This window comes from Myxocyprinus asiaticus, chromosome 16 (assembly GCF_019703515.2).
Source record: "Myxocyprinus asiaticus isolate MX2 ecotype Aquarium Trade chromosome 16, UBuf_Myxa_2, whole genome shotgun sequence".
Lineage (NCBI taxonomy): Eukaryota > Metazoa > Chordata > Actinopteri > Cypriniformes > Catostomidae > Myxocyprinus > Myxocyprinus asiaticus.
In genome coordinates, this window is record NC_059359.1 from 14,021,694 (window position 1) to 14,034,248 (window position 12,555).

General features: G+C 38.6%; 2 protein-coding genes across 8 annotated transcripts in view; one reads left to right on the forward strand and one right to left on the reverse strand.

Annotated features, from left to right (window-relative positions):
* cep162 (centrosomal protein 162) overlaps positions 1 to 1,942 on the forward strand; it is a 45,503-nt gene extending 43,561 nt beyond the window's left edge. For 2 of the 7 annotated variants that reach the window (XM_051721151.1, XM_051721152.1), the window contains exons 27-29: positions 235 to 333; positions 494 to 628; positions 1,492 to 1,941. In XM_051721151.1, coding sequence (XP_051577111.1) covers positions 235 to 333; positions 494 to 628; positions 1,492 to 1,713 — 456 coding nt within the window. In that variant the 3' untranslated portion in view covers positions 1,714 to 1,941. Of the gene's footprint in view, positions 1 to 234; positions 334 to 493; positions 629 to 1,491 lie in introns of all 7 variants that reach the window. The other 5 variants (XM_051721156.1, XM_051721157.1, XM_051721153.1 and 2 more) reach the window with 3 other exon arrangements.
* Positions 1,943 to 2,275: 333 nt separating this feature from the next.
* On the reverse strand, positions 2,276 to 10,525 carry LOC127454157 (melanocortin-2 receptor accessory protein 2A). The gene is made up of 3 exons (XM_051721158.1): positions 10,072 to 10,525; positions 7,829 to 7,928; positions 2,276 to 4,052 (listed from the first exon to the last, which is right to left on the reverse strand). The coding sequence occupies exons 1-3, from the start codon at positions 10,187 to 10,189 to the stop codon at positions 3,626 to 3,628; spliced, it is 645 nt and encodes a 214-aa protein (XP_051577118.1). The 5' UTR covers positions 10,190 to 10,525; the 3' UTR covers positions 2,276 to 3,625.
* Positions 10,526 to 12,555: the final 2,030 nt, after the last annotated feature.

The following is a 12,555-nucleotide window of genomic DNA, read 5'->3' on the forward strand; positions in this document are numbered from 1 at the left end:
ACTCTCCAACAGATCTGTTTACATGACCGTTTGCATTGATTTGGCACAAGCTTGGCTGTTGGCATGGTACTTGAAAATATCAAGGTCATGGTTTTGTTTCCCAGGAACTCATACCGATGAAATATATACCTTGAATGCATTACCATAAAAAATGAACCATAAAAATGCATTGTTATTTGCTTTGGATAAAATCATGCCAAATGAATTATAGTAAAAAATAGTTTATTTATATAGATCATTGTGCAGCATTTACAAGGGCAAGTGAAGGAGCTTCAGAGAACCAAAGATGCTCTTGCTATTTCTAAGATCAGAGAGGAAACCCTGCAAAATCAGGTAGTTAAGTCATATTTCTGCAGTATTTCTGTCTTTCCATAACTGTGCTACCAAGGTTTTGTGATTCAGCTTCTTGTCTACTTCAACACTGTTTTTATTTTATAAAAAAAAAAAAATTGGCATATTTCTCCATTGTTCCCATTTATGTGCATGTCAATAGCTTTCTAAGCTTCTAGAAGAGTTGAAACTGGCAAAAGAAGCCCACAGTCCTGAACTAAGGCACTTTACTAGTCTGGAACAAAAGATTCAATCCATGGAGCTCCGCTACAATCAACGTGAGAAACAACTCCAGCAGGTAACAGCATACTAGGGGTAGGAATCAGCAGGGACCTGGTGATACAATATATTGATATCTGAATCATGTTACAAAAATATTCTTTGTTTCTTTATGTTTAATGTATTGCGATTCAAAACTGTGATATATTGCTGTCTTTGACTCGCTTGTTTCTCATTCATTTCCATTTGATGTTAGTGCTTTGCACCAACAAGTGCTGAACTTTCAGCTTTACTTAATCGTAGAGCCGTAGTAGTGTAGAGCATAGGCACATTAGTGAGTAAAAAAAAAACAGTGTGAGGGAGTAGTGCGCCTTGATTCCAATGTGTATCGTTACACAAAAACCCTTGCAATCGAGCTTTATAGAGGATCTGTACAGAAACTGTTACAAATTAATCGAGTTATAGACTGATATTCTTGGATTGTTCTGAGTTTACACTTTGGTCAAATAGAAATAATTAATTTTTTGTTGACCAAAAACCACAGTATGTTTCGCCTTCTCACACACACTTGCTCTTTCCAGTATGCGCTAGTCACTCAAGCCCTTTTGTCATAAAAGTTTAATAATTAGCCCTAAAACATTTTTGTGACAACTATGAATCTAAAACTGCATATTGATATTAGAGACAACTTGTTTGTTCATGTCTTCTCTCCTTTTGTTAGCGTTAAGGGCCATTCACACGAACACGTTTTTGCACTAAAAAAGCAAGATGCAGTGCGATGAATAGAACAGAACGCAGGTGTCTTGAGCAAGTTCTTTTTAACTTGACAGCATTTAAAACCTTAGCACTCGTTTACATAGAAAAACTATTTAAAAAAACAGCACGTACAGATGCAAACACTTTCACATTCACTATAATATGATTCACCTCATTGTGGTGCAGGTAATTGCAGACACGCGACAGGCGGTGGAGCTGAAGCAGCAGGGTGAAGTGGAGCGCTGGCGGAGACTCGCCCAAGGTAGGGCGAAAGAGCTGGAGGCCTTCAGACTGGAGCTGGACTCCATACTGGATGTACTCAGAGAGCTCCAGAGACAGGGTGTGGTTATCCCTGCCCCCGGACACACCTCCACCTCCACCCACACATACCTGCCCCTCCGATCATGAGCTGTCTTTGCTCTGCACCAGTCAGAACGGGGATGTAAACAAATTTGTAAAACTCTGATGCTCAGGACTAGCAGACTTCCTTTGGCTGTAGTGATCATTCTACGGTAATATTAAAAATTAGGTATTTTTTAGTATAGAGATAAAGCTAATTTAATTACTGTCAAGGAACATTCAGGGGATTTATTGTATCACATAACCACATTCCATTAGTGTAATTAAATTATTAAAGTTTTGTATTTAAATGAATTTGTTTGTACAATTATTTGTCATATTTTGCTGCTCTGTTGGTTTTATAACATCCACTTGAACAGAATCCAAAAAGTTAATCTGTGAAACAAACTGTGACAGCAGTGAAATTACTGTTGTTGATACACCACCCACATAAGAGTTAGATACAAAGGCTGATTTCAGAAGGTTGCCTAAAAGTACATTTACACAACTTGTTGGCAAATAATGCAGATGACAGGATTTATTACTTGCTAAGCTTACTGCACACACTCTGCATGCTAATAAACAAACTAAAAGACCATAAATTGCATAAGTGACTGGAGATGAAGCTGTGCATTGTGTGATGACTGTTAAGAGATGATCAGCATGTTGGAGACAAAAGTTCATGGAGTATCAAGAATTTTTAACTGGAAATGTACTTGATTAAACTAAAATCATTGCCTTTCAAAAATAGTGAAATTTGCATAATCTAAAACTCAGGTAATGGCTCAAAATAAATGCAGTACTTGCAACCTGCTAAACTAAAGAGACATGCACATTTGATTTATGTTCTAAGTGCTCTTTTTCTGTCCTCTGCATCAATTATGAATTATTTGTGTGCAGTGGATGGTGTAAGAATGTCACTCTCTTCAATACATAAGCACCATATCTAGAATTTAATACATTTTAAACAGACAATAAATGAACATACTATTTTGTCTTCATTGTTAATCATGAATGGATTCAGGACATGATGGATTTAATCAATGTATGGCATCTGATCCTAAAATTATAAGACAACAAAACTCTAAGCATTGCTTATTAGCATCGTCAGATCCGTATTCAAAGGATCCAAACTTTATTCACAACACATCAGACGATATCACCACAAGAAGCTTTGCGATGTATTCAACTGAACTTTATTGGCATAAAGGTGTTCAATAAAACAGGAGAGAAAGTATTGGATTATTGGATTTTTCTACAGAACCTCAGGCATCTTATTTAGACAATTTAAGGGGAGTTAGAATGCAAGTATACTGCAGATATTCTTTAGAAAGCCACTGTTTCAGCTGACAGGTGCAGACAGCGCAAACTATTTTCTACTCACGTATTTGCTTACACGAAAAGCCCAGAGAACCAGGCAGTGCAATACCAAATTGCTGCAATTTTGCTATTTGGCTACATAAGGATGATGGCATGTAAGGGGGAGGGGGAATCTTTCCACTGCATATGAAGAGCATTTTTTTTTAATCATGCTGATAGTAGAAATTAAATTAACCATTAAGGCATTGCATTCTGTTGGAATTTTTCCCAACAGCCATAACTCTGGAAATGGAGTCCCAGAGTCCTTGTATGATATGTGTCCTTGAAAATGTTGTGTCTCTGCTGTCTATCATTTTTTGCACAATCCCATCTGGATCTTTAGATCTTGCAGTCTGACTGCCTGACCTAACCCATTATTTCACTCAAAGAATCACTGTAGACCCCAAATGTGAGATAATTGCTCAGCCTTAAAGCACTCTGAGCCCAGTACTTGAACACACCTTAGTGTGGAGGTGAGGTGTGGATGTCTTAAAGCTAAACACTATCAATTTCCACCTCTGGAGATCATGGACTGAGTTGAAGATAATGATGGAGCCATAATGAGTGAATAAAAGCATCTTCAAGCATCCTCAAACTCCAGCAGATGTCCAAAACTTGTGATTTAGTCAATGATGTGATGCGTACAATGAGGACGGGCCTCCTCCATTATGATTGGTGGATCACCCAGCAGTAAGTCTTCTTCCCCCAGAGCTGAGCTCAGTTCAGAGTTCACAAAGTTGGGAATGTTGAAATGGGCCAGGAGTGCAGCCTCTCTTTCCGCCCTAGTCTCCAAGACCATATTCTGGACGACTAGACCGACAGTCTCCACCTGTCCTCTGGAGTTGCCACTGCTATGGATGGCACCATTAGCATCATTTAGAGCCCTGCCCCCTTCTCGCTCCTCCTCATTGATGTAACAGTGAAAAAAAGACCGGGACTCCTCTAGTAAAGGGCGAGAGAGACCCGTCTGGGCATCTGCCACACGCTGACCCCTCAGACCCTCCGCACAGCTGGTGAGCCGCATCCGTTTCTCGTAAGGCTCGGCAGCCCTGCAGGTTGGAGACAGCACAGGAGCAAGGAAGAATTTAACTCTGGAAGCAAAACCTCATATGCAGCATTAAAGAGCAATATATTGAAGAGCAAAATATTGCCTTTCAAATAGGCTAAGTTCACATTAGTAGTGATTGGCAACACTGACAATAAAACAGTAGTGACTCACAAATTGTCCTGTTCACGAATTTCTGAAATGTAGGATGGCAGGGGTATTGAGTGCAACAGTCTGGTTCCAGAAGTAAAAATCCCATTCATTCTTTCCATAGACTAATTGATTTTAACCTTTAAAGTCAAACTTACCATGAGCTCCGCGGTTGTTCATCAATGATACATGCTTCCATTGAAGCCATCAGTCCATATTTTTTCAACTTCATTGTGTAAAAATCATGTTTAATAGCAGAATTCCTAGTAAACAACTACAACACCCATGGTCCAGCAGAGAAAGCTTCACCAATCAAATAACTACAGCCAACAAAGCCCATGAAACGTGCCTCCAAACGACCGCCCACCAGTGGTGGTTCAACTCACAGATTCCCTCAGGTCAGACAACAATCCGCTCACAACCACAAAGTTGGAGGATTTTTTGAGAAACCTATGCAAAAAAATTAAATGGAAAAATACTTTTGGAACCCCGATGCCTGAAAAAGTGCATGGGCACTGTTGCTTTCTAAAGTCATTTCTATTCATGAAGAAAGCCATAGCCTACCTAATTGGATGAATCTATAATATTCATCAGGAAAGCACCACCTAATTTTTCTGAGAACTAGAACTAAATTCTAACACTACCCCTAAAGCTAACCCTAACCAAGTTGCTCCCAATGGCAGGCTAGTGCCTTGCATGGCAGCTCTGCCGTCATTGGTGTGTGTGCGTGAATGGGTGAATGAGTCACAGTGTGAAGCGCTTTGGAACCGCTAAAGTTAAAAAAGTGCTATATAAGTGCAGACCATTTAACCAACCAGTCTTCCCCTGCCATCCTACATTTTGGAAATCCACGTCCTTTTCATACAACTGCTTTACAAAAGTGGATCGAATAATATTTATATGATCGAATAACCTAAGTTAAGCCCCTTTTCTATTCTCGCAATAGCCATGAGCAATACCAGTAACCATTGGTTACATTCACGTAGTCAGTGTTTGGGGTTGGCAACCATATTTACTAGCAGATTTAACTCTCGATTTGTCCTGTTTTTCCAACAGCTAACAAGAGCAGATTGAATAATGTCTGCATGAACAAATAACCACAGTCAAGTTCCCTTTTTTTTTTTTTTTTTTTACTCTCATGATGGCTGTTGATAACGCCTGTAAACATAACAGTGACTAAAGTAAATATCAAAGATGGCGGCCTTTAAAACACAGGAAAGACTTATTACAATAAGCACTTCAATTCCACCATTGGGCTGAATGGTTCTCATTGTGGAACTGTGCTGTACCGATCCAGACTTATTGATGTGGTTACAGTTTCTTTATCCACTGTGGAGCTGCGAAATCCTACAGTGGCCCAGGGATGCACAATAGAGATCTGCACCCCAACCCAGTTTTTCAAGTATTCGGGTTCAGGTTCAAATACTTGTGAGAGTACAGAGTTGCAACAATACTTGCTTGGAGAAGAAATTAAAAAGAGAGTGAGCGATTTTGGGATTCAGTCCAGTTTGAGCTTAAAATCTGACGGTACCTGTCAGATAGGATAGGGACACACTGCCTTGGTTAAGGGTGGGGTTCAGGCTTCATTTTAAAGGTGCTGTAATTGATTTTAGTCATTCTAAACTTTCACGAGACTAGCCGTTGAATTAGCCACGCCCCCTCTTTCCAAAACCCTGTACATCAAAAATAGCCAAAAAAAAAATCAAAACTGAACAGAAGAGCAATATTAGTGTGTGTTCCCACGGTTGTCAAACACAACAAAGCACTCTCAAATGACAACTATTATGAATCTGAATATGGCATTAAGCCTCAATGATCCACTTCAACTACAACACTTGAAACAAAGTGTCAAAGACTGTGTCCTGCGGACACATTTTTGTTTGCTGTTTACAGAGTCTAGAGCTCTCACAGAGAGCGTGAGATATCTCAGGACACTTATTTCAGTGAAATCTTTCAGGGATAGGAACATTTTCTGCTTACAGCACTTTTAAGGCCCCTGCGGACCTCTAGTGCACAACACAACAAAATTAGCAATTCAAATAAAAGCTAAAAACACAATGGAAATAATCCACAGCACAACTGAATTGGCTAAAAGTGATCCACTAGTGTGGTTCTCCGTCCTTATTATGGTTAGCTAACCATGCTGAGAAATCCAGGCCAGGAACTGTTTGTAATCTTACCATACTGAACCATACTCAAGTAGAAATCCTAATGGAACCGTTACTCACCATGCTCAGAACCATTCAGCCCGATAGTGGAAAAGCACTAATATTATTTGATAAACAATCGAGGTACGAGTTCATCCGTCAAAGCGCAGTTTACCAACAGTGACTTCGAACACTTATTTAGTTTTTAACAGTGTAGAGTGCAGCATTTGGGTCATTCCTAAACCACAAAACTGATGGGAGCAGCTCCCAATTTGTTCACAAGTTGTCCACTGTTTCCATTCACATAGCACGTTTGATGAAAAATCACTCTCAACGTGCAGTTGGAATATGATTGTCACTCATGTAAAACCAAACTGTGTATGAACATAACCGTATTTAGCACTCCAAAACAGGACTGATATCTATTCTGCTGCTGTGTGAACATTGCAACAGAGAATGAAATGAGCACCAGTGCTTTTGGAGCGTGGGAGTACCCTTAGCCTTGTTTCATATTCTATCCTCCATCTGTGTGTGCGCATGTGTGTGAATGGGAAATCACATATTGCTTTCCTCTTTTCTGTGATCTTTACTAAGAGGTCATTACTGTGCTGTGTAAATGAATGACTCACATCTATAGAGTTGTTTAATTAAAAGAACGCTAAACAGACAGCCAGCTTGGCCACTGGGCTTCACCACTGCTTCATTAAACCAGAGTACAGGGGCTTTTAGTGCCTTACTATTATAAAAGAGTGTAATTATATGCCGGACAAAACCCCCTTAAAATTAGTTGTTCTGTGCATTTGAATATAGAAAGATTTAGGCTGTTATTGGATATTAATTTGCCTTTAATTCTGTTTCCTTGCCAGAATGCTGAAGGAGATAAATGTGTCGTGTTTAAGTGTGCATACATTTGGGTGCTTTTCCACACATTAATTCGCATGTGCGTATGTACAAGCACACAAGATGCAAGGAACCAGACTGGATTCTAGATAAAAAATGAAAGCAGTATCAAATAATATGGTTGTCGCAGCGACTATTTGATCAAGCTTGTCGAGATTAAAGTTGTTGGAGCTTATGCTTATTGGGCCGAGATTGCAGATCGCAGTCAGTTTAATCAAAGTTTTCTGAAAAGATCTTTTGTTGGACTAACATAGAGTTACTCCGGGGACACTGACCTAGCAGATACATCTAATGAGAGCGAGGCAGTCTGCACACTCGCACATAAAAACACACACACACAGCGCTCTGAACCAAAGGCAAGATAATGAGGCAGCTAGGTGGCCAAATAGCAGCCAGACTGGGGATGCTGAAACACTGGCTTGGTTCAGTACATCATGATTGTGCAACAGATGTACAGAGAGAAGAATTTGGCCCATCAGGAATCAAAAGAGAAACCTTCACTTTTGTTTGTTCTATTTTGCCCTGGTCACTACAGATGATAAGTGAAGCAGTATTTAGCAGTTCATTGTAAAAATGTACTTACTCTGGATGTGGGGCTCCTGTTTTGGTCAGGAGAGTCAGAACAAAAAACATGAAAATTACAAAAACTGCAAGACCCACCCAGAAGCCGATCACAATGGAATCTGCAAGAAAACACAATTTAGTGATGTAAAAAAGTGGAACTGAAATGTATCCTAAAATTTGTCATTCAACCTATTTTATTTTATTTTTATTTTTTATTTTTTATTTTTACAGTCTCTACTAACATCAAAATTACAAACATTGGGAATTCACATAAATTAAAAATTAGGTCAAAATTACACTACAGCTAAAATGAGATCTGTACAAATTTTAATAATTCATAATGTTACAGTGTATGTATATACAGCTGAAGTCAGAAGTTTACATACACTTAGGTTGAAGTCATTAAAACTAATTTTTTTAACCACTCCACAGATTTCATATTAGCAAACTATAGTTTTCGCAAGTCATTTAGGACAAAGTAATTTTTCCAACAATTGTTTACAGACAGATTGTTTGACATTTAATTGACTATATCACAATTCCAGTGGGTCAGAAGTTTACATCCACCAAGTTAACTGTGCCTTTAAGCAGCTTGGAAAATTCCAGAAAATGATGTCATGCCTTCAGGTAATTAGCTTCTGAAAGGCTAATTGGAGTCAGTTGGAGGTGTACTTGTGGATGTATTTAAGGCTTTCAAACTCAGTGCCTCTTTGCTTGACAGCATGGGAAAATCAAAAGAAATCAGCCAAGACCTCAGTAAGAAGTTGTGGACCTCCACAAGACTGGTTCATCCTTGGGAGCAATTTCCAAATGCCTGAAGTTACTACGTTCATTTGTACAAACAATAGTACACAAGTATAAACACCATGGGACCACGCAGCCATCATACCGCTCAGGAAGGAGATGCATTCTGTGTAAAAAGTGCAAATCAATCCCAGAACAACAGCAAAGGACCTTGTGAAGATGCTGGAGGAAACAGGTAGACAAGTATATATATCCACAGTAAAACAACTCCTATATCGACATAATCTGAAAGGCTACACAGCGAGGAAGAAGTCAATGCTCCAAAACTGCCATAAAAAAGTCAGACTACAGTTTGCAAGTGCACATGGGGACAAAGATCTTACTTTTTGGAGAGATGTCCTTCGTTATGTTTATAGGAAAAAAGGTGAGGCTTGCAAGCCAAAGAACACTATCCCAACAGTGAAGTGTGGGGGTGGCAGCATCATGTTGTGGGGGTGCTTTGCTGCAGGAGGGAGTGGTGCACTTCACAAAATAGATGGCATCATGAGGAAGGAAAATTATGTGGATATATTGAAGAAACATCTCAAAACATCAGCCAGGAAGTTAAAGCTCAGTCGCAAATGGGTCTTCCAAATGGACAATGACCCCAAGCATACCTCCAAAGTTGTAGCAAAATGGCTTAAGGACAACAAAGTCAAGGTATTGGTGTGGCCATTACAAAGCCCTGACCTCATTCCGATTTGTGGGCAGAACTGAAAAAGCATGTGCGAGCAAGGAGGCCTACAAACCTGACTCAGTTACACCAGTTCTGTCTGGAGGAATGGGCCAAAATTCAGCAACTTATTGTGAGAAGCTTGTGGAAGGCTACGCAAAACGTTTGACCCAAGTTAAACAATTTAAAGGCAATGCTACCAAACACTAACAAAGTGTATGTAAATTTCTGGCCCACTGGGAATGTGATAAAAGAAATAAAAGCTGAAATAAATCATTCTCTCTGCTATTATTCTGACATTTCACATTCTTGAAATAATGTAGTGATTCTAACTGACCTAAGACAGGGAATGTTTTCTACAATTAAATGTCAGGAATTGTGAAAAACTTAAATGTATTTGGCCAAGGTGTGTGTAAACTTCTGACTTCAACTGTATATTTTATATATATATATATATATATATATATATATATATATATATATATATATATATATATATATATAATATAATATATATATATATATATATATATAATTACAATTTAATATTAATTGAATATTCAAAGAGTAATACAATTTAAATATTTTTATAATATATATTTTTTAAATATAATACAAATTAAATAAAATGTGTCTAATAGATCATAATTAAGATATTATAAAAATATAATTGTATTATTTGTCTAAGATTTGTGTGTGGATGGATGAATGTATGGATGGACGGACAGACAGATAGACATCAAAATACACATATCATATAGACACATCAAAATATAATGCACTTAACACAGTGGAAACAAACTTACATCGATGTGCTTTGAGTCCCTCGAAAGACACAGGCTCTTCGTCGTCGTAGTATTCGTAGCTCCATTCATAATTGTGGTTTGGTATACTAGTGCTATTTAAATACTGCAACCTCTGCATCTTAAAATCGCAGACCAAAACTGACGATAAAGGAGCTTAAGAGAAGGAAAACATTACAGTTCCACAAAGCACTCACTGGGTGGTCCGCACGAGCCCAATACAGTCGCATATACTAGATCGTTCAGCTGAGCAAATAAGCAGTTGATGTCTGTTCCTGAAAAAATAATTCTTTATAATGCGAGAATCTCCCATTTGCGTGTTCGAAGAAAAAAGTGAAAGGCAGAAATGAATGTGTGATGGTGCGGGTTGTCTAAGTAGGATATCGCCGCTGCATGTGAGGTCTCCGGTGGTATCAGGAGAAATGTGGTGAATATATAATGAGATCACGCGCCTCTCTCATCCATTGTAATCCAGGCGCTTCATATGAATGGGGAAATGTGTCAGGTGCTGCAGTAAAGCGCCGCAAGGGCGTCGGTGAGCGCGACTTGGTGCCCAGACTGCCACAGGCTACTTGATTGAACTATGGCCGTTCAATAAATACTAGTTGCACTTCACACAGATGTAACTGTTTATATGTAGCTTTCTTTTTCTTTTTCTTTTTTCTTTACTACTACTACTATTATTCTGTTTCGTTCTGTTCTGTTCCTCTTAAAATGATCCATGGCTTGTGATTACAGAACTTTTATGATTGTTTTGGACCTTTTCGCAAGTTTTATTATTGACAGTGGAGAGAGGATAGGAAATGAACATGACTGGAAAGTGATGCAAGCCAAACTCAAACCCACATCATCTGTATAAGCACAACAACAGCTCAATGCATTGCAGTATGTGTGCCGATAGCTAAGCCACAGTGCAATTTTCATGCTTTGTTCTTTCTTCACGGTTCCCACTTCATCAAAAACCTGGAAATATCAGGGAATTTGAAAATTGTGGTTTCCGGGCCTGGAAAAAGTCTTGGAAATTAATATAGTGACTAAAGTTTGTCCTCACTGTCCTAAGCTCAAAAATATTTTATTAGCTAGAAATTGCTCTCTTTGAGTGCAATTTTCTATACATTTGTTGAAGGTGCACTCAGTAACTTTTGTCTTTGTGTCATCTTGGATTTACATTGACACCAAGCGGCTTGGATGCAGCATCATTTACAATCAATAGTTTCAGTTTCAGAAGCCATTGTAGAAATCTAGTATTCACAGTCGGCCATGATTACTTTAATCAATGAAAGTGAAAGTGTCAAAAAAACAGGACGGTTACTAAAATTAAGTAAGTAGTATTCGGCTGGCCATGTGATTCTAAAATGGTAGCCCCCATTTGCGAACTCTCTCCATGTAGAATAAAACCGCTTTTATAAGGTTGCTGATATGACTGGAGTCTTCTTTTTAATGTGAGTGGTCATGATTTCCTACATATATTGCAAAATTACAGTTCATGTCTTTAGGAGTTCAACTTTTATTTAGGAAAAAATTACAGAGTGTACCTTTAAAATTCCTCATCCTGTAATCATGGGCAACTGGAAAAGTCATGGAAATTCATAGATCAAAAAGAGTGGGAACCCTCCTTTCTTTCTTTTCTATTTTTCAGGATAATGGATAAAGAGATGAAATTGATCCAGAAGTGTTGCAAATCAGACTTGAACTCGCATAGCCTGCATGAGCACCACAGCTCAACACGTCAGAACATGTACAGTGGATATAAAAAGTCTACACACCGCTGTAAAAACAGCAGGTTTTTGTGATGTAAAAAATAAACAAAGATAAATCATATCAGAATGTTTACACCTTTAATGTAAAAATTACAACCTATGCAATGCCACTGAAAACCAAAGTGACACATTTCAGAAAAAAATAAAAATAACAAAAATAAACTCAGAATAACCTAACTGCATAAGTGTGCACATCCCTGAACTAATACTTAGTTGAAGCACCCTTTGATTTTATTTCAGCACTCAGTCTGTTTGGATAAGAGTCTATTAGCTTGGCACATCTTGACTTGGTAATATTTTCCCACTCTTCTTTGCAAAAACATTCCAGATCTGTCAAATTGCGAGGGCATCTCCTGTGTACAGCCCTCTTCAGGTTCCCCCACAGATTTTCTATAGGATTCAGGTCTGGGCTCGGGCTGGGCCATTCCAAAACATTAATCTTTTTTTGCTGAAGCCATTCTTTTGTTGATTTGGATGTGTAATTTGGGTCCTTGTCATGCTGAAAGGTGAAAGATCTCTTAATTTTCAGCTTTCTAGCAGACGCCAGAAAGTTCTGTGACAAAATTGACCGGTACTTGCAGCTATTCATGATCCCCTCCACATTCACTAAAGCCCCAGTTCCAGCTGAAGCAGCCCCAAAGCATAATGCTGCCACCACCATGCTTCACCGTGGGTATGGTGTTCTTTTGCTGATGTGCTGTGTTGTTTTTGCACCAAACATACCTTT